The sequence below is a fragment of the Anolis carolinensis genome, chromosome 1 (assembly GCF_035594765.1).
Source record: "Anolis carolinensis isolate JA03-04 chromosome 1, rAnoCar3.1.pri, whole genome shotgun sequence".
NCBI classification, from domain to species: domain Eukaryota; kingdom Metazoa; phylum Chordata; class Lepidosauria; order Squamata; family Dactyloidae; genus Anolis; species Anolis carolinensis.
In genome coordinates, this window is record NC_085841.1 from 31383010 (window position 1) to 31404618 (window position 21609).

The following is a 21609-nucleotide window of genomic DNA, read 5'->3' on the forward strand; positions in this document are numbered from 1 at the left end:
GTTTGATAAGGCAGAATAGTCTTTAAAAGTGAAGTATATGTCCATGATGTGAAGAGATCATTTCCCTTAAGGGAGCCACATAATTGCATAGGTAACACTTTGTTTCCATATTTTCCCCTATAGATTGCAGTGGAGTGTGAGGCTCTCATGTGTGTAGATTATAGGGATGAGATGCTGCCTGTAGGCTATGTTCTTGAAGTTCATTTGCCTCTTCTTTAACAATGATTGCCATATTCCAGAAAGAGTATTACAGGATAGGAAGATAGTGCAGATGTTGAGAATTACCTCAGCTGAAAAATACACATGGAAAGTACTCATTTGTTTTTAAATGGAAGAAGGACCAGAGATTGGATATGTAACTGTCAGAATCCCTCATCTGACATGATAGTTGGTCATGATGAATGAAGGATTATGTGAGGAGTTGTCACTGAATGCTTTCAAGTGATTTTTGACTTATGGCACACTTAAGGCGCACTTAAAGAGTTTTCTGGGGCTGAGAATGTGTGACACACCAAGTGTCACTCAAGCACAGAGTTAAGCTCTGGTCTCCAGAGTCATAGTCCAATGCTCATGACCACTACACCACACTCTGAGAGTTTTAGCCCTCCAAAAGTAGTATCTCCATGTCTGAGGAAGGCAAATATTTGCAGCATGTAAAAATGTTATTTTGATTTGTAATGGGAAAAAATGACTTAGAAGAGAAAAAATGACTCCTCTCTCAAATTTGCTTTCCTGTAAACAAAGAATCAGGTTGGTTTTTTGGTAAAACATCTTTGGCTCTAAAACAGCATTTGTCAAGAGAGTGATTTTTAAGAGTTGATCAGTAGGTGGCAGCCTACTATTAACAGATTTCTGTGGTCACCTTGGCCTAGTGTTTCCCTGCGCTACACGAATGCTCTTGATACAGAAGAGCTTTGTAGTAATTAATTGTGCTCATCTGCTCTGCCGGCAATACAGGTTGCTGAGCATCCTAGCTGTGATCATATGGTCGGCCATTTCCCCTAGTTCATAAGATAGGCAACTTAAGGCCATTTAACCTGAAATCTGTGACCTCCTGACACAGGGCTAGCCAAAATCAAATGCTTGTTGCCCAGATAAAAGTTCTTTTTTTCATTCCATAAAACTTAGCAAAAGGAATGATTAATTCCAAAACCCAAAATAAAATTTACATAATATGTCTGTAAACTATTTGTACAGTAAAAACCAACAATATTTCAACTTTGTTTGTGGGCTTTACTGTTCTATAAGATGAACAACATGATTTTTTATTGGAGTGTTTGCCAAAAATGGTTCTCTGTGCTGAATTATCCTCTCTAAATAGTGCCTTTGAGTTGTGACACTGAATGTAGAGAAGTTCGCCTGATATTTTTGAAAAAGAAGTAATCTGTAGCATTTGCAATTTTCTTCATGTTCGGAAGGAAAGAGCATGCAATTAAAGCCATTCAAATATGGGAGAAAGCAGAATGAAGGTCTATCCAGGTCTAGAGCTTTGTGCATAATTCTAAAAACCTGACTGTTGAATCCTGTTGTATTCAACTACTTTTGTGCCAATTAGGTTGGCTTTTGAAAGTCCCCTTCAACATCTACACCCTTGTATACACTGGGCAAGTAAAGTGTCTACATCAGTGGTTCTTAACCTGTGGGTCCCCAGATGTTTTGGCCTTCAACTCCCAGAAATCCTAACAGCTGGTAAACTGGCTGGGAATTCTGGGAGTTGTAGGCCAAAATACCTGGGGACCACAGGTTGAGGACCACTGGTCCATATTAACCTATTAAGTGCTGTGAGGAGTCTACATGACATACAGCTGGAATAGCAGCAGAAGCATTGCATTTCTCCATTATTCCAGCGGTAGGAAACAGAATTTATTCCCATGCTTCTTGGAAGCACTTGGAGTTGTGGATACCTAGATAGGCCTGGATTCGGCATGATCAAGTGTCCACACCTCCAATAGACCTCTGGCTGTGTCACTAGCCAGAAACAGATCCATTGCAAAGGCTTGCTGGCAAAGTCATTGTAGTGAAATCACAACAAAGTGTTCAGCCAGAAGCAACATCACCAGCAAACCTCTTGAAGGGACTGCTGGTGGCCAGTGACACAACGGCAGTGGCAGCGGCAGTACCTAGGTCTGGCTGAAAGGCTGGATGCCAAAGAAGCTCCAGGGATGATCCTAGACAGCATCAGGGCAGTTTCCATGCAGTTAACCCTGGAATATTTGGGTCAGTGGATTCAGCTTACATTGCAGGCACCTGTCTCCCTGTTTAGAATAATGGTGCCGGTTGAATTTTTCTAGCGAGGGTGAGGAAAAATGTAGTTTATTTTTCGAGATCTTACTAAAATTCATGATTCTTGTATTCATTTATATATTTATACATTTTAAAAATACCCATATGTGAGAAAAAGCAAAATTCACCACCTCTCTAGACAAGGGGTTCCTTGTTCCTTGCAACAAATATCTCATGTAAGTTAGAATAGGATTGTAAAATCTTAGAGCACATCCCTTGCAACCAGAAGTTGACATTTTATCAACCCCAATGCATCTTCAAATATATTCTGGAAAAGATATTCTCTTAAGTGCTGCTGCCACACAGTGTAGTGAAGGGATGAGAATTGTGTAGTGCTGCAGATTTTGTTGGCTACGATTCCCAGCAGCTGTAATCAGCATGAAGATTGGTGAGGAATGTGGGGAGTTGCAATTCAATACCTGAAGGTCTTGCACAGTTTCGTTAAGGAGAGGAACATGAGACTGTAGATCAGGTGTAAGAATCATGCAGCCCTTCAAATGTTTCTTGACTACATTGGCTATGCTGGATAGAGTTGCTGAACATTGCAGTGCAATTTATGTGTATGGCTGTGAAAGCTGGATAGTAAAGAAAACTGATCTGTAGAAAATTAGCTCATTTGATATGCGGTGCTAGAGAAGAGTTTTGTGGCTACCGCGAACTGCTGATACTGTGGATCCTAGAGCAAATCAGGTCTGAACCTCCCTAGAAGCCCACTAAACTGAAGCTATTGTACTTCCATGTCATGAGAAGAGAGGACTAAATAGAGAAGATGATAATGCTTGGTGAAGTGGATGACAATAGGAAAAGAGGACCCCCACATCCCAGATTTAGAGGCTCAATCAGAGAAGCTATGGTCCTGAGCCTGCAAGATCTGAGCAGTGCTGTTGAGAATAGGGTGACTTAGGCTACTTCTACACTGCCATATAATTTAGATTATCAAAGCAGATAATCCATATTATCTGCTTTGAACTGGATTATATGAGTCTACACTGCCATATAATCCCATTCAAATAATCTGGATTTTATATGGCAGTGTAGAAGGGGCCATGGAGATCTTTCATTCAAAGATCACCATAAATTGAAGTCAACTTCATGGCTGTTAACAAGAATGTTGGTACTCCCAGAAGACTGCTATAGAGACTGCTGGAATTCAGTGCTCACTTCTCAATATTAGTAATACTGTTTAGGGCTTCAGGATTCATGTCCCCTGCATCAAGTAGAACTAGAAGGTTGGGAATAAGATGGCTTTCAAAATGACAGATGACTAACTAGTGCATAAACTTATGTAGGGCATCAGTTTATCCAGTTTACTTCCACTTGCAGAGGGGTAGCTATGTTAATTCATGACAGCAAAACCATGAAGTATTTTGTGGCACTGTGAGTAGTAAGGCATTCATTATGACATAAGATTTTGGGGTTTATCCCCCTGCTCCATATGACTTTGTATACATATAATTGTAACTCGTAATAGCATTGCATGCATCTTGTGAAGGGGACTGTTTTGGAACCATAACACATGCTCTGATCTTTAAGGTGCCAAAAGGTGTTTTGTTGTTCATATGGTTTGATCCTCATTTAAACACATACATACACACTTTATATATGTGTTTTTAAATTAAGCATATCAGAGTGAGGGGTGTTTGGATAAAAGGGCAAAGTTGTCCTGATCTCGTGATGCAAATGTTTCACTTCTGTTTAAACATCCCTTTGCTCTCCGTGTCCCCTGGGAATCCTTATCACATATTTGTGCTAAAAAAACATTAACCACCTGCCCTATGCTTTGTAATATCAGCAACCGATCTTTTTATCTCTTGGTTAATGTGCCTTGGTATTTAGGGGGGAAAGGATGGCGGAGGGAAAAATTCCAGTAACAGATTCACTCTACAGGGACAGAAAATTCTGAGCAAATGCCAAGCTAGCAGGGGGGCTATTATTCTGCTCTATAAATAAGTTTGAAAAAAGAAACAAAAACACACACATACACACAAACCTTTTGAATCAACATGTTTTGGTCTAATTGAGGGGAAAGCAAGAAAAGATAAATTTTGAAATGCAAATGATCACCTTCTGTTATTGACATACATTTTTTCCCTTGCCAACTTTATGATCTTGGATTTTAAAAGAGTCATTGCCAGTGAAAGAAAGCAAACGGCAGAAGCTGCCGCTGTGAGCTTGCAACTAATCTGAAGTTTATAAAAGTGCAATTTTAAGTAGCATTGTGTGTGTGTGTGTGTGTGGGGGGGGGGGGGGTTGGTTAGTAACCATTTCCGGCAAAGAATGATAACTGTATAAAGAATATCTTGAATTTGCGACTGTTCAATTGTTACTGACTTGTCACACAGCAGTATCCATTGCCATATACAGAACTATAGCCTTAGTCTGTATAAAGCCCAGTGTTGTTTATTCTGATGGGCAGTACCTTGCTATGATTCCAGGCAGAAGGCTTTTCTGATGTCTGCTGCCTTATCCTTTAACTGCAGGCAACAAGGATTCAACTTGGGACTTTCTATCTGCAAAGCATGTGGTGTGCAATTGAGATACAATTCTCTCTCCTTATCCTGGTATCATTAATGTCTCCAGCTTTGGTTGAGGCTGTTTTTCCTCTCTCTTTTTCTTTGCAGCTGCCAGCTATCTAGAGAAAAGAGTATCTGCATGTATGCAAAATGCTTTTTGTTTCTCCCTGTGAAATATCCACTACCTATTTCTATATGTCTAGAATGATAGGAGAGGGCTTCTGGGTAAGAGGGCTTGCATGCCTGTCTATCAACTGACCCATCAGATCAACTTAGATCTCTTTAGCCGTTACCTCTTGGTGCCTTTGAAGCTCTTGAAGAGCACTGTTGTGACAAAGTCATTTAGAGCTTCCTGCTGCTCAGCAACAGACCTTCCTTGCTCCCAGTATTGTTCAAAACTGGAATCTCAATTTTCACATGTTGATATTTCAGAGAAGTAGAAAAACACATGTGGAGAAAGAGAATTGCATAAGTATTTCCAAGAAAATATACATATTCATTGACTGAAGTATTGAGCTTTTGTCCTGTTTGCACATGGAATTTCAATGACCAAAGTAGGTGTGTGTAGAGAGTTGATCCTGAAAATGAATATGGAGCTCCAGAAGAACTTCACGGGAGCATTGGAATTTCCATTGCTTGCGATTCATCCACATTATACAGTTATAGAACTATTACTCCACTTTTAACTGCTATGGTTTCCTCCTATGGAATTATGGGATTTGTAGTTTGGTGAGACAGTGACACTCTCTGGTTGGGAATTTTAAATGCCCCCCCTTAACCTCCAAATCCCAGGATTCCCTAGGATGGCAATTCAAGTGGAATAATAGTTCTATAATTATATAACAACAACAACAACAACAGATACAACTTTATACTTATATCCCGCCCCATCTCCCCGAAGGGACTCGAGGCAGCTTACATGGAGACCAAGCCCAGTAATGCAACAGTAAAACATAACAACATAAGATACATTCAATTACAATGAATTAATACATAAAAACATATACAAATAATAAAAGCATAAACTCAACAACAAACAATAACCAATAACCATTACCAGGCGCAATGGGCATGTTCAAAAATTGGAGGCAAGGCAATAAATTATACATGTGCAATATATTGCAAGGTCACTAAAATAATGGGCCAGTAACAAAATACAATGGCTGGGTATAGGTGGAGTTAAAAGGACTTTGTCAAATTGTGTCAAATTAGTCAAAAGCACATTGAAATAACCAGGTTTTTAGGTGTTTCCGGAATTTGGTCAAGGTTGAGGCTAATCTAATTTCTCTCGGGAGGGAGTTCCAGAGCCAGGGGGCCATCACCGAGAAGGCCCTCTCCCTCATCCCCACCAATCATGTTTGGGACGGCAGCGGGAGCGAAAGAAGGGCCTCCCCAACAGATCTTAAAGTTTGCGCAGATTCTTAGTAGAAAATGCGATCACGAAGATAGGCTGGACCCGAACCGTTTAGGGCTCTATAGGTGATAACCAGCACCTTGAGTTAGGACCAGATACTGATTGGCCACCAGTGGAGCTGTTTTAATAGGGGGGTTGTCTACTCCCTATAATTCACTCCCATTAACAACCTGGCTGCTGCCTGTTGTACTAATTGGAGTTTCCGGGCCGTCTTCAAAGGCATTGCAGTAATTGCAATGCAGAGTGCATTGCAGTAATCCAATCCAGAGGAAATGAAGGCATGGACCACCGTGGCCAAGTCAGACATCTTGAGGTATGGTCACAGTTGGCGTACAAGCTTTAACTGTGCAAAGGCCCTCCTGGCCACCACTGACACCTGAGCTTCAAGTGTCAGCGCTGAGTCTAGGAGGACCCTCAAACTGCAGAGCTGTGATTTCAAGGGGAGTGTAACCCCATCAAGCAGTGTGAATGAGTCATTGGAATGCAAATTGTCACCTTACTCTGTTCTAAGCCATATGCTCACTTGGATGAACAAATTCATAGAAGTGCTCTACTCACCTTTTTTCTTGATTTAGAACACAAGATCTGAGTGTCATTTTTATATGTTTGAAGGAAGAATTTGAAACAGTTACTTTTTTGACTGTAACTCTGAGTCTTCTGTGGCAGAAGTGAAGCATGATAGATATTAAATTAAATCAATAAATATGCATCTCCCCTCTTGTGCCACTAACATGGCACATGACCATGCTGTTTGGGGATTCTAGGAGTTGTATTCAAAAAAAGAACTTCATTGTGCTTTGCTAAAAGGATATGGGAAGAGAATAGTTGTTTTTCAATAAAATTGGAAGTAGCTAAGAAGGGCAAGCTGGGAACAAATGTTTATCATCTTTGATAACATAGTGCTAAACAACTTTGTCCTTTTCATATTGCCAGATGGCTTTAGAGGAAGTGTTAAAAACCATCTTGGAGTAGCTAGCAGGAAGAAAAAGAAAGATCTCTACCCTCCCTGTTAATCTCTTTGAGCACATGGAGGATATTTTCCCTTTCTTTCGCAGAGCAGAGCAGACATGCTCGTGCACTTTTAAATGAAATGCTCCTCATATTCCAGGCTTTCATTCATTATGGTGAGATATTTCTTGTTTTCTTTATTTAAACAACCCCGTAAAATGTGAAGTGTGCATAAGCTTTGCTTTTAAACATAATGATAGGGATTCAAAAGAAAGTTCCAAAGCATTTTTTCCAGGGCAGGATAAGGGAGAAGCATGAAGAAGAGCAGCCAGTGGGAGACAAAAATCCAAAGAGGATCTGGAATTCTTGGCAGAACAGCCTTGTTCTGATTTCAGCCTGCCATGTGGACAGGATGGTGCAAGGTGTGATTCAGGCCAAGATTGAGGCCAAGGAAGGGCTCCAAGTTGGCAGTCCATAGATCAAGGATAGCAAGCATGGAATGTGGAATGGGAGGAAAACAGGATTATTGCTAAAGGCAGAGAAGGCAGAAGCACAGGCAGGGTAGTGAGTTCTGTAAATACATGTTGTGCAGAATAAATCCTTGCTAATGTTATATCCAGTCTGCTTGTAAGCAAAGTTGTGGGAAGTCAGTGAGCTTCTGTAGGGCACAGTGATAATAGCTGGAAAATGCTTGGTAACATCAGAGTACAAGAAGTCACCCACAATATAAATATTAGGCATGTGCGATCCAGGAAAAAAATGATTCTAAACTCTTTGAAAGTAGGGGGCGCTGGCACTTCATTTCTAAAGTCATTTCCGAATTTTGAAACAAAATTTGAATCTTCGTATGTACCTCGTTAATGGCGGATGCGCATGCACATGAAGGAAAACATTATTGTCAATGGGGAAACTTGAGGAGCTTCTCTCTCCGTCATCTTTTGAGTTATCCCAATGAAACTTTCTACAGTGGCAGAACACATTTACCACTGTTAGCTAACCAAATCTCAGAAATCTCAGATTTTTGGTGAATTTTCAAAGTTTTTTTTAATAAAAACATTTTTAATAATAACAAAAATCTGTTCCTGGTTTGAAAGTGTTATCTACCGTTTCATTGGGTTTTCTGGGGCTGAGAATGTGTGACTTGCCCAAGATCACCCAGTGGGTTTCCATGGCTGTGTGGGGAATCAAGCCACAATTGTAGTCCAACTCTCAAACCACTACACTACACCATACTGTCTCAAAACCAGCAGCTGCTAGCCCCAGCCAGGAGGGAAAATGCTCAGGACTTGGTTGCTTTCCATGGGCCTGCCTTTAAGCCCATGGCTAGCCCCAGCCAGGAGGGAAAATGCTCAGGACTTGGTTGCTTTATATAGAGCTACCATTAAGCCCATGGCTAGCCCTAGCCAAGAGGGAAAATGCTCAGGACTTGGTTGCTTTCTATGGAGCTGCCATTAAGCCTATGGCTAGCCCCAGTCAGAAGGGAAAATGCTCAGGACTTGGTTGCTTTCTATAGAGCTGCCATTAAGCCCATGGATAGCCCCAGCCAGAAGAGAAAATGCTCAGGACTTGGTTGCTTTCTATGGAGCTGCCATTCAGCCCGTGGCTAGCCCCAGCCAGGAGGGAAAACACTCAGGACTTGATTGCTTTCTATGGAGCCGTTATCAAGCCCGGATGAAAAGGCTCTTCCCTTTCTGCCAAGACTCAGCACTGATTAGGTAAGGAGGCAACCACAGGCTAGGCTGCTCTCCCCTGCAAACAAAGTTTGGTTGAATTAAAAACGCTTTCTCATATATCTGAAGGTTTCCCGAGTCCATTAAATAAATGGACTCCAATGCTTCAAACTGGAAGGTTAATTCCGAATCGCCAAACCACCTCGGTACCCCGTTCAGAACCCAAAATAGACACAATTTTATTACGACTAAGGATGATTCCAAGGGATTTGCCCATGCCTAATAAATTTGGGTTTATAATGCTGTGAAGAGATTAGAGAATTGAATGAGGAAGAGTCTATAGCTCAGCAGTGATTTCCCAGGTTGATATCCTTGTGCCTTCACTTGGGCCAGGGAAGTTGTCTTTTGGAAACCCTGCAGATCAAAAGGAACTAGAGGTTGTCTGCCTTGTTATTTGTTCATAATTGGTCCAAATCCAAATAGAGTATTGCATATTCTTCCTATTGCTCATATTCAGTACAGAATGCCGAGATCCTGCTAGAAAGAATTGCTGTGATCGGAAAGCAACCCCACTAGCCACTTAAGTTTGTAGGTCATTAGTGTTTACTGTGTGAATGACTTGGCTGATGTGAATGCAATGGCTTCATTATTAAGAACCAGTATCTGGGTCTAGATGAATGGCAATGTTAAAGCTCTCTTTTGGTGGATGAGGACTGGAGAGCTTTTTCTCCATGAAGAATCATATTTAGCTGGTTGGATTATGCATCACTTGAAAGCACTTCACTACATTTTTCTAATTTCCCCCCTGATGCATTTTGTGAGTAAAGGTAACCATACTAACTTGATATACTGAGTCTATTACTAGCAATAGGCCATTCAATATGACCCATTCAAAAAAAGGCAGAGTGTACAGCAAATGTTTACCTGAAGCTTTTTCCTTGATTAAGGAAAATACCATTCTTTAATTCTGAAAGTGGAAAGTGCAATCTCTGAAAGGCCAAACTACAAGAATAGAAATACTAAGAGATGGAAGAGTAAAATAAAAAATCATTAAGAAAAAGCATCTAAGGGATACCGTTCTGTCCAGTGACTCGAACATAAGACTTAGTGAACTCAAAGGGGTTTACTATTGAGTGAAAAAGTAATCCTAGTTATGACTGACTTCGGTGAAAGTTGAGTGACAATTACGTTGACTTTAGAAATAAAAAGGTATAGGGTCTTAGACCCCCCATAACTGCAGAACACATACCTGCAGTTTCACTTATTTGTTTCTGTTGGGGGAGAAATAGTCACCCCAGCAATTTGCTATGTTCTTCCGGCAATTCCATGGTATACTTCCCTCCAAAGTTATTATATAGTTGTGTTGGAGGACTTAGCAAATTCCTAGAAAAGCTGTTTTTTCTAAGAATCTACATCCTTTAATGTGACTCTATGGAACTGGAATTGAGGGAATCCAGTGGCATTCAGTTGTATCCATGGTTTCGCCTGACTGTGGTCCAGCCAGAACAGAATCCCCCACAGATATGAGCCCCGATTTAGAGAGAAAGGTGGGATACAAATTAAGTAAGTAAATAAATAAAATCATATAATACAAATTACTGTTTTGAGTCTTGAATCTAATTAGAAGTGCCCATGGGCTTTGACAGTTCTCATGAAATTGGATAACTTAATATTAATGCAAGAACATCCAAAGCCTTGCCTGCTGCTATCATTGCAAGGCATAAAAAAGAAAGAAATAACAAAAAAGAAAACCTGGCAGCCTGGATCTTCCATGCATTCAGCTGTGAAGTTGAATGCAAGTAGGTTGAATGTATAGAGCACACCACATTCTGATCCTCACAGGGCGATCCCTTCACACAGCATCAGAGATTTCTCCCCAGAAAACCACAGTTTTATTCCTAATCATCACTAGATCCATCCATAAGCAGAATCTCTCAATAACCTTGCTATAATTTTCACAATGCGTAATTTCTTATATCTTGGTTTGTACTCTGCCCTATCTTCGAATCTCAAGATGGGCAGCACGGTGGGAGAATCATGAAAAAAACCATTGCTAACTTGCTAAAACCCTGTCATCCTTTGTTGCTGAGAGGTAAATGCTTTCTCAAGGCTACTCAATGAGCTCTGTACTCTTGTCCTTTTACCATTACTGCGTGCACTTAAGCGACGCTCCTTGTACAAGACACTGAAATAGCCTCTTGGGTGCATGCTCCTGCCTCTGCTGTGAAAGGAGAAGGGCATTTCTCTTCAAATTGCATTGCTGCATAGATAGACAACAAGAGGGGGCAGCCATGTTTCCAGAATTACATTTGGCAGGAATTGTGTTTGTGTGTTCATGCAAGTGTATATGCATGCATAAGTATGTCAAAACATATTAAGCCTTAGCACTTAATTGATATCCTTATTTGAAGTGCACATTATTTTGTCTATAATGACCCTAAAGGCACTAGATTCCATCTGATCCTAGAAGCTAAGCAGAGGCAGCCCTGGTTAGTACTTGATGGAAGACCACCAATCCATACCAGGCACTGTAGGCTATATTTCAGAGGAAGGAACTGGCAAAACCACCTCTGAATATTCCTTGTCTAAGAAAATCCTCTGAAATTAATGGGGTTGCCATAAGTCAATAGAGGACATTTGAAAGCACATGCACACACATAATGGTGTGTGGCTGTGCTGGGAAAAAAGTCATAGCACTCGGTAGCAGGGTAACAATCCTAATTTCAGATATGCTCCATCAGCATTACATTCCCCTTGTAAATATGCATTTGAAGGTGTACTTGATCCTTGCATTTTAATTGCAAATGTCTTTTATTCAGAAGTTGGTGTTGTCTTTGAAGAAACGGAAGCTTGTGACTGGTGGAGTCTGGGTGCCCTTCTCTTTGAACTTATTACTGGGAGGGTAAGACACTGCGGATAATTATATAGCAAAAGATGTATAGCAAGGGATATTTGCATTATTGTTTACTAAAGGATAAGATGCAAACCTCCATAACACACATAATTCTTTAACATTCTGAGCAACTGATGATGTTGCATTGTTTTGCTGCATATATGTATTCCTTGGTTAAGGGACAGGCTTTTTGTGGGGGCAACAGTGTCCAGAAACGTCCACAAAATCCTACCCAGCATGGAAGGTTATATCTTCCGCATCTGTTTGAGATTATGATGGGTGGGGAATTATTCTTGGCCATCACTGTTTTCCTTGGGGGATGATGAGAGGTTGGAGTATATGTGAAGACAAAGTCAAAGCAAGTCATGGGGTTTGTGCCTCTTCCCCCATTGCTTATCTTATAAACAGAACATAGGAAGGTATTGATCTATGTAATCATTCTCCAGTTTTTCACATTCACTCCCAAATTCTCACAACCCCATCAATAAAAATCTGCCAGTCATATTTAGGTTTTGGGTACAAGGCAAGCTGATATTTTAATATCAATATTCAATAAGGAGAAAGTGGTTATTTTTTAATCAGTGTTGGTGGCCGGTCTTCCTAAAACATCTTCCAGGTGAGACTGTAGTCTTTGGCCATGAGAGGACAGTTAAGCTAAAACTGGATTCAATTATGCTTTCTGAGAAACAGAACTTAGGCCTCTGGGACACTATCAATTCCCTTGGAATCCCAACTAATACCAGAAAATAAAAACATCGCTAAAGCCTTTGCAATCTAACTGGTTCACTTAAAAATTGTTTCATCCACAAGATACTAAAATATGGTCATTTTATGTCCTTCTTCAGGAGTCTGTTTAGAATCAGACTTCTGAAATTTCTGAATTACTCATTGGGCAAGAGTTAAGAAACTTATGAGTATATAGGGGGTGAAAGATATAAAGCTTTTCTACTTGAGAACACAACCATCCTTCAAGCATCTTGAGATGTTTCCCCTGATTATTCTGTGGATTCCATCCAGTAGATCAGGATCCCAAGCTTGCATGTGAGAACATTCATGAATATTAATCCTTATCTTAAAAGAAAAAAAAAAGAATGTACACTTATAAGTACGGTGGCATACACTACCTATTTTTCCTATCATTACTTTGTTTCACTAATGCATCATATTTCTTGTTGGTTGACTCTAGACCTTGGTGGAGTGCCACCCAGCAGGAATCAATACCCATACCTGTTTGAATTTGCCAGATCACATCTCAGAAGAGGCCAGATCGCTTCTTCAGCAGGTAATTCCCTGGTTTCTTGTCCTTGTGTTTGAACTATAGTGGATAGGCTCCTGAGAATTCAAATCAGAAAATATACTTAGTGGTCTGTAGGTTATCTTAGTGGGATTTCCTATTCTGCATCTCCCACAACAGAAGCTCCTCATCTTTGTTTAGCATTTCAGAAAAAACAGAAGCAGATAGAACTGTGCCTGTTCTTTAAAAGGAAGAAAGGTTTCAGAGACTTGAGAAATGGGTGGCTAGCAAAGCAGTCTACAAAATGATATGTCCATAAAAGCCCATGATATAATAGGCCAAGATCTTGTACGGCAGAGCATATAAGTTCTACATGTTATGTAAGTCTCTCCAGCCATTAATTGCCTGATTGAGAACAATGGGACTGGAGAATGTCTGTCTATGTCCTCATAGCCAGACATAAATTGGTGACATCATATGCTGCTGGGGTCCTCTGGTGGTTTCAGTGAATTTTGCAATAATTTTGTGTCTAGGTATAGGGATATAATCAGACACACTTCAATCTACTACACTCTCCTTAATCACTAAAAAACCATGGGGAGGAGTGGGATGCAGCAGTCCAGGCTAGAGATGGGGAAGGTCTGGAAAACCCCCAGAAAAATGGGGGGACGGGATGGAAAAAACCCGGGAAAATTGGGGAAAAAAAAGAAAAATTGGGGGAAAATGGGAAGAACTCCCTTTATTTCTCCGGGTTTTTTCCAGACCCTCCCATCTCTAGTCCAGACAGGGGGCTTGGGTTGTTGTGAAGGAGTAACAAAATATACACTTCTTCATCACAGACCAAACAAACAAACACACACGCACACATCAGACTTAACCCTATGTATATTATTGGGAGGATGCCAATCATAATGGTCATGTAGCTAAAACTGGATAGGTGCAAAGGAAAACCTTTGACCCCTTAACTAGAAATCTCCAAGTCCTAGAAGCATCAGCCAGCGAGGCCAAATGTAAGGGATTCTTCTGGGCATTATAATCCAAACTACTTTGAAGGCCAGATTTTCCCCAACTCTGTTTTAAAGTATGATTCATTGTGGAAAGAGGTTGAAAGCATAACAGAGAATGAGATAAGAAATGAGATAAGAAACATAGCAAGAGTTTGAACTTATTGTAAAGCCCTACTTATTTCACTGATCTTTAAGTGGGTCTTCTGTAATGAGTGATCCAAACCTATCCATTGTGTGTGGGATAGTTTATATTTCATGTGTTATCATGCTAAATTCTCCCATAACTTAACCTAACTTAATTTTTGATTCACCAATTATTGGCTTTTCCCTCAGCAAAGGGGTTGAAAATAAATGGAATTTTACCACTGGCATCTTTGAGAGCTTTTATTAAATAAATACATAGCAACACTCAACTCCTCTGAGACCATTAAGTCCAGTCATTTGCTATTTCCCTCCTCCCAAGTTCAAAGTCGCCGGGGTTTGAACAGGAAGCTGTCCCAGCCCTTGGCTGCATGTGGATGACTTTTCGGTGAAAGGGTCTGCTCCATTGGCTAGTAAATCAACCTTCTGTTGTATGTCTATCCAAGGAAACTACCATTCATTCTTTGAGGAAGCTTTGTCAGGAAAAGGAAAAAGGGGCTCTTGGCATGGCCAGTCATTTGTCATTGTGATTTTCCTCTTCCACCCCCTCATAGGTTGCTTGGGTCAACCCATCACTAAATGCCTAGGAGAGGAACACTGTGCCAAATGTGTCCTGTGACACGGCTTCCAAAACCAGTGACCTCATTTAGAGAAAAAAAAACACCACCAAAAAACTTCACTTTATCTAGCCAACTCTCCAATTCAGAAGTGTTATTATTTAATTCCATTTGTCTAAAGATTTTCAATGAAGTGCTTCAGGCTGTCTGAACTGGCACTCTGTCTACAAGGTATTTCTCAAAGGTTGTCCCAGGCAGCATAATAAACCAGCGTGTTTTCTATCCATGTAGATCTAGTGCAATTTATTCTGCATTTGCTTTCAAAGATTAAAGTTCTTTTTCTTGCAAAGGGGAAAACCTTCAGAACATAAATTTCTTTGCCCTTAACTTCACCACCTGCTGTCACTTGTTACATTTTTCCAGAGGATGGCAGAGTGACAATGACTGCGGCTGCTTATCTGCCGGCTCATGTATATTCACAAAAGAGGCTTGTTTTGCTATCTGCCTTATCTTTACCAAGGGAGGTTAGGGAGATTTTAAGTGGCGGAGCCAACTTAAGATGTGCAAATGAATACATTTTATGGGGAAATTTCTCACTTTGAGTATTGGGTGTCTGTGTTTGAAGGCATGTGCCCTAAAGAATACCGAGTACTCCTAAATGACAATTGGAGGTAGGGTGTTGCATTATACTTTAGTCAGTTCTTTAGAGGAAACCCAGAAATGAAATTATTCTTTTGAACTGTTTATTTAGAATGCGACAGTCTCATAAGATAGCAAAATGTAAACTTCGGCTCCTTTATCCTTGGTAAATATTTTCATGCCTCTTTGCTGGTTACTTCCTTTCAAGCAATCATTCTCCATCGGAATTTGCAGATATGAAGAGCCGGCTTCAGTTTCTACATATATTCATCCCACCCACTTGTCTGAATATATTGTAGATTTTTTCAGCACAAAATAAACAAGCTACTTAGTTTTCATAATGTTGCCCATAATCTGCTCCCTTAAAAAAGTATTGAAGAGATTCTAGATGCCTCTTGATCTCCAGGATTTTTAATGGCTATGCAAACTAAGATTGCAGGTGGGCTTGGAGTCTTAAAAGTTAACAGATAATCTAATGAATAACTAAGGATCTAGTGCACTACATTATTAAAATGAGAATTAGAACACAGTGACTGGGAGGGAAGTGTGTTGGCACTCTCCCAGCATTGTCCAAGCTAATTTTGGTCAAGTTGAAGCTTCTGAGAGGTGAGGAAGGAGCCCAAATGAAACTGTGTTATCCTGGTTTTCTTACAAAAGTCACAGAGTGTGCATGTTCTATCTCTCTCCTTTTTCCTATACACACTAGGTAGGCATGTATAGAAGACTGGCACCATTATTTGTCCTTGGTATGAAAAAATGTGTTAACAGATCAATAAACCCATTAAAAATTGTCAGCCACTTCAAAACTTTGCATATTTGGGGACATTTTTTTTTTGTAAAGAAGTATTTGCACAACATTCTTTTTATATGTGAGAAGGCAGGACACTATTTTGTGCAAAAGATGCTAAAAACATTAGTTTTGCACACAACCATGCATACACACACACATCTCTGAATTTAAGTTCAATACTTGAAGCTAAAGCAGAGAGTATAATCCTCTGTATTGATATGCTACAGCAAGTGTAGTTTGGCATGTGTTTTTTAATTCCGGATTTAGGGAATTTCTAGCCCCTCAAATGTTACTGGATTATAACTACCAACTATCTTGACTATGTATCAGATCTGTTTGATTTACTGAGCTGTCTACTTTCCTAACTCTGCTTTGTCTCAAAGCTTTTGCAGTTCAATTCTGGAGAGCGTCTTGGTGCTGGAATTGCTGGAGTTGACGACATCAAATCTCATCCGTTTTTTGCCCTCATCGACTGGGCGGAGTTAACAAAGTGAAACATCTCATGAAACTTCTGCCTGTGCTTCTGGCTTCTGACAAAGAACCATTTTTTGGCTTGCTGCCACTGTAAAAGCCTTTAGATGTCTTAGGCGAGGCTGAATAAAATTGAAAATTGGGATGATTACACCAGAAAAGAGAGGACTGTTTTAACCAGAATGAATGACTTGGCAAAGGTCGGGTGTGATCTGCACTACTGAGCACTAAAATCAGTCTTCTTGGAGGCTGAAAAGAAATGGGAGAAAGATTACAAGTCTAGAACATTGCACCCCGTCTGTCCTTCTGCAACGTTGCATCCCATTTTCTGCAGTGTTTTGGAAACAAGTAGTGTCGTGGTGTCATACATTTTCTTACCCCATTAGCATTACTGACAAACACTTGGGGTTAAGATGGAGAAGGTGTGACAAGCAGGAGATCAACACAAGAGTAAAGTTTGGGCAGCAGAACTGAACTTGTGATCACATTTAGTTCCTTTAAGGAAAATTGTGTAAAACACATGAGCTCCTTAGGTTTACTTATTTTTAAATTGATGATAGTGTGGAACTCCAGTTGTACATGCCAGTACCTGTTGTATATACCAGTTAAGAGTAGTCCTTTTTTATAGCCTCAATATCCTTCTTCCCTTAGCTAGGTAAAGCTGAGATGGGTAGAAAGTTGTGTAATGGGCAAAGAATAAAGTATTAATAACACACGCTAAATAAAATACCTTGGTGCTTCTGCAATACTTGACGTGTAGATACACATGTATATTTCCATGTGGGGATGAAATAAAAACTGTCTCATAGTATCATGCAATGTAACATCAAATTGGTTGCATATCATCTGCCAAAAGGTTGAAGAGAGTAATCCTTCTATTGTTATCTTGCGCTTTATTGGTTGGCAATGTTTTTAAAGCACTAACTCTTTAATCTCAAGTGAATATTGTGTTTCAAGTCACTACAAGGCAGGAAGTCTTTTGTCTCAGCCAGATCATGATTGCTTTAAGTAATGCAACTTGGACCAAGGAAGTTGAATGCAGAATAAACATATGTAGATATAATTCTTTAAAACAAGAACCATGTTGAGCTGCCACCTTTTGGTTTACCTGACATGGTTAGGCTGAAACTCTCACTGGTTGTAAAGTTATTGTACAACAGCACCTGGAAGACTGCATATTCCCCATTTGTGGTGTAAGACATTTTAGGTTTGATCTGTACACGCAGATAAATCAGCTGGTACAGAGATTTTGAGTGTAGATTTGCAGGTGATGACGTTGAACATTTTGGATGGTTTCCCAAATGAAATACTCTTTGGCCATAAAAACCCTGCCATATATCAGTCAGGGGAAGGCAGTGTGGTTTAGTGGTTTCAGTACTGGACTAGGGCTCTGGGAGACCATGGTCCATATCTCTCCCCCTTAGCCATAGAAATGCATGGGGAAATATTGCACAGTTCACACTCTCTGAACCTTTGTGGAAGGCAACACAAATCTCCTCTGAATAAGTCTTGCCAAGAAAACTCTGTCATTGAGTTTCCTTAAGTCTGAGTTGACCCGAAGACAGAAAACAGTAACAGTCAAGCAGGGAGAATATTGATCAGCATTTTCCCTGCCTTCCTTCCTTTCTAGTGGACAAGCAATTCTTATGGTTTTTTTCTTTTGTCTTACTTTGTGGTTATGTGCGGAAAGTTCCACCTGCACTCTGAAATTCTGTAGGTATGAGAACTCAGTAGTTCCTGATTTTATTTGCATGTGGGGATGGGTACTTGTTTTTGAAAATGTCATTTTGTCTGTTCCCAAATTCCATGTCATTCGGTTTCTTTGTTGAGACAGTAACTTTATATGTTGTTTTAGTATTGTGTATCCCTCCTAAGGAGGAGACAGCCTCCAAATAAATCTGTTTAATTGAAGGAGAGGTGTCCTATATTAAATTGGCCTACTAAGACACATTTGGAAATGTTTCACAAGAAGTCGTGCTAAACCCAGAACTTGGGGAAATTGCTCATTTGGACTGCAACTCCCAGAATCCTGCAGTTATCTTAGCTAAAATTAAAATACACTACTTGTCATCAGCAAAATACCACAATGGAAACAAATGGGGTTTCTACAAGAAGAAGGCTGCACTTTCCTTGGAAGCTGCCAATCCTTTTGAATTGAGTTACCAAGAACTTGTTTCAGGTGGATTACGCCCACAGACTGCTCTCCTCCTCATCTATTGCAATTATGGTAGTTGTGCCACCAGAACTTAAGAACATGTTGGTAACTTTGCTGTTGAGGGGTGTGGGAAAAACTCGAACACTTCTCTGGATGGCCATGTGTCGGGAATGCTTTGATTGTGTATTCCTTGCATGGCAGTCTGGGTTTGGACTTGATGGCCCTTGGGATCTCTCCCAACTCTGTGATTCTATGACTCCAGTTTGGGAGAGGGTAGTTAGATATCCCATTATGATATTTGCATTAAAAAATAAAGATATTTTCTTTTTAAAATGTTTTCTCAGATTTATGGATTCTTCAAAGCATGTTTTATCATTTTAATGTGATCTTTCAGAGATATATGGCACTTAAGTACTGAAGAATAAGAAGTAATTATTGCAGATAACATGAGAAAAACCTTATTTACTGATATCAAAAGTCAATGTTGTCCAGTATTCCATCCATATAAGGGCCAGTTGGAAAAAAAGTTCACAACCAAGATCTGAGGCATGAATCACAGCAACTGATAAACAAAGGCCTACTGCCTCTCATACTAGAGGAAACATAGATTAGTTGTGATGGTACCTTCATGAATTTGTCCAATCTTCCATGAATTTGTCCAATATCTCATTAAAGCCACTGATGTTGGGGGCCATCACTATTATCTTACTATAGTGAATTCTGTCATTTGTGCTATGTGCAGAAACATCTGCCCGGAATCATTATCTGCTCAGCTTCAATGAATGGCTGCAGGTTTTAAAGTTATAATGACAGGGTGAATTTCTTCCCATCTACTTTCTTTACTTTCTGCATACTTGTATACACTTTTGTTGCATTCCTCTTTAATCTTCCTTTATCTAAGTGTGATGAAACCCCATAGTGCCTCTGATAGATGCTCTGGCTGTGTTGGAAGGATTTCCAGAGCAAGGAACTGTCACCACTAATATTTTTATATATGTACCCTAATTATTGACACCTTTCATTATTTGTTAGATTCCGGGAAACAATTTCCTCTTCCTTCATAAGTCCAAACTGAGAAGAGAACCTTTTTGGGAATAACAACAACAATAACAACTTTATTTTTGTACCCCTCCACCATCTCCCCGAAGGGACTCGGGGCGGCTTACATGGGGCCAAGCCTGGGTAACTACAATAAACAAAATAAATCACAACAAACAAGGAATATAAATATGCAAATATAAAATTTTACACAATTAACATAAAATTAAAAAGGTGACTATAGTAAAACACCAGGATAAAAGTCATAAAAGCAAACTGGACAAAATGCACCGAGTGAGTTTTGTAAATGCAAGGGACGAGGTAATTGGCTAAAGTGCTACAATCAATGAGAGAGCAACTTGGGATGGGGTCGACCCTGTGGCTATATCGAGCTGATAGAGCAAGGTAAAGTGCAACAGATAAGGAGATAGTCACCAGTACAGAATCTGTGATGGAGATGAGGAATTCATTCTCCAAAAGTTGTATCACAGTATAGTATTGGAAAGAGCAGTGTAAGGTATGTTTAGCTATTCTCTGCCATCCTGAGAATTTACAATGCTTGATGTTTGATATAGCCTTCAGCAGTTCTCATTACCTGAGTTGAGGAATTTTAAGCTTTTTTCCCAAATGAAAGATGCATCCCAGAATTTTAAAGATAGTTATACTATGGTAGAGCACCTTTCTCTCTTTTACTAGGGAAGTACTGTCAGCAAAGATGGCAAACTGGAGCTAAGCCAAATTAACTGATTTACAAGTTAGAAACTTTTGTGTTCCTCAGATTCAGGCCTAACCATTAGTTTGAGGCAGTTGCCTTATAGAGGTAGAAGGCAGCCTCACAAGCCATTCGTCCAAAACTATGGCTACTCTCTCCTCATGGAGCACAGCATACTCTGAACTAGTCAGTGGTATTGATAGTGCATCCTGTTGCCAGAGTGGATGGAAAGGCTCAGATACCAATCCAGTTGGTTTCTGTTCATGGAGGAAATGGCTATTATTATCATCATCATCATCATCATCATCATCATCATCATCATCATCATCATCTTTATACCCCACTTTTCTCCCCATTGGGACTCAAGGCAGCTAACAATCCCACACTTTGGTCATATTTTAAAAAGTGCAATACAAAAGTTTTTTTTTAAAAAAACCCCCCCAAATAGTACAGTGTGGATTAAGATAAAAGCAGATTAAAATATAATAAATACACTTAAAATAGCCTTTAAAACTCACAGTTCCCCCACCCCCGGAATATTATTTTTCCCTTGTTGTACCAACAGCAAATTGATCTTGGGGTAGCCATGTTCATTTAATGAACCCAGTTCTCTATTACAGTAGAGTCTCACTTATCCAACACTCGCTTAGCCAATGTTCTGGATTATCCAATGCATTTTTGTAGTCAATGTTTTCAATATATCATGATATTTTGGTGCTAACCTAAATACAGTAATTACTACATAGCATTACTGTGTATTAAACTACATTTTCTGTCAAATTTGTTGTATAACATGATGTTTTGGTGCTTAATTTGTAAAATCATAACCTAATTTAATGTTTAATAGGCTTTTCCTTAATCTCTCCTTATTATCCAACATATTCGCTTATCCAACATTCTGCCGGCCCATTTACGTTGGATAAGCGAGACTCTACTGTACTAGTACCAAAACATATCAAACCTGCTTGATCACATACACAATGCATTAAGTGCCTTGTACACAACTGTGTGTTAGTATCTCTTAGCTGTTTTTTTCTCTCTCTTTCCTTCAGCTTTATCCGGAGAGCAAAGGGCAAATTCCTTTAGAAAAGGGCTTTTCAGGCTTTTCAACAACTCTTTCTGTTCATCCTAGTTCAGATGGTAA

The 21609-nt window shown here is 39.8% G+C and overlaps 1 protein-coding gene across 3 annotated transcripts in view; it reads left to right on the plus strand.

Annotated features, from left to right (window-relative positions):
• The window catches only part of rps6kc1 (ribosomal protein S6 kinase C1), a 143755-nt gene extending 124707 nt beyond the window's left edge, over nt 1–19048 (plus strand). For all 3 annotated transcript variants that reach the window (XM_008125839.3, XM_016990665.2, XM_062971954.1), the window contains 3 exons: nt 11648–11730; nt 12908–13003; nt 16473–19048. In XM_008125839.3, the coding sequence (XP_008124046.1) occupies nt 11648–11730; nt 12908–13003; nt 16473–16583 (290 nt within the window). In that variant the 3' untranslated portion in view covers nt 16584–19048. The remainder of the gene's footprint in view (nt 1–11647; nt 11731–12907; nt 13004–16472) is intronic.
• Nucleotides 19049–21609: the final 2561 nt, after the last annotated feature.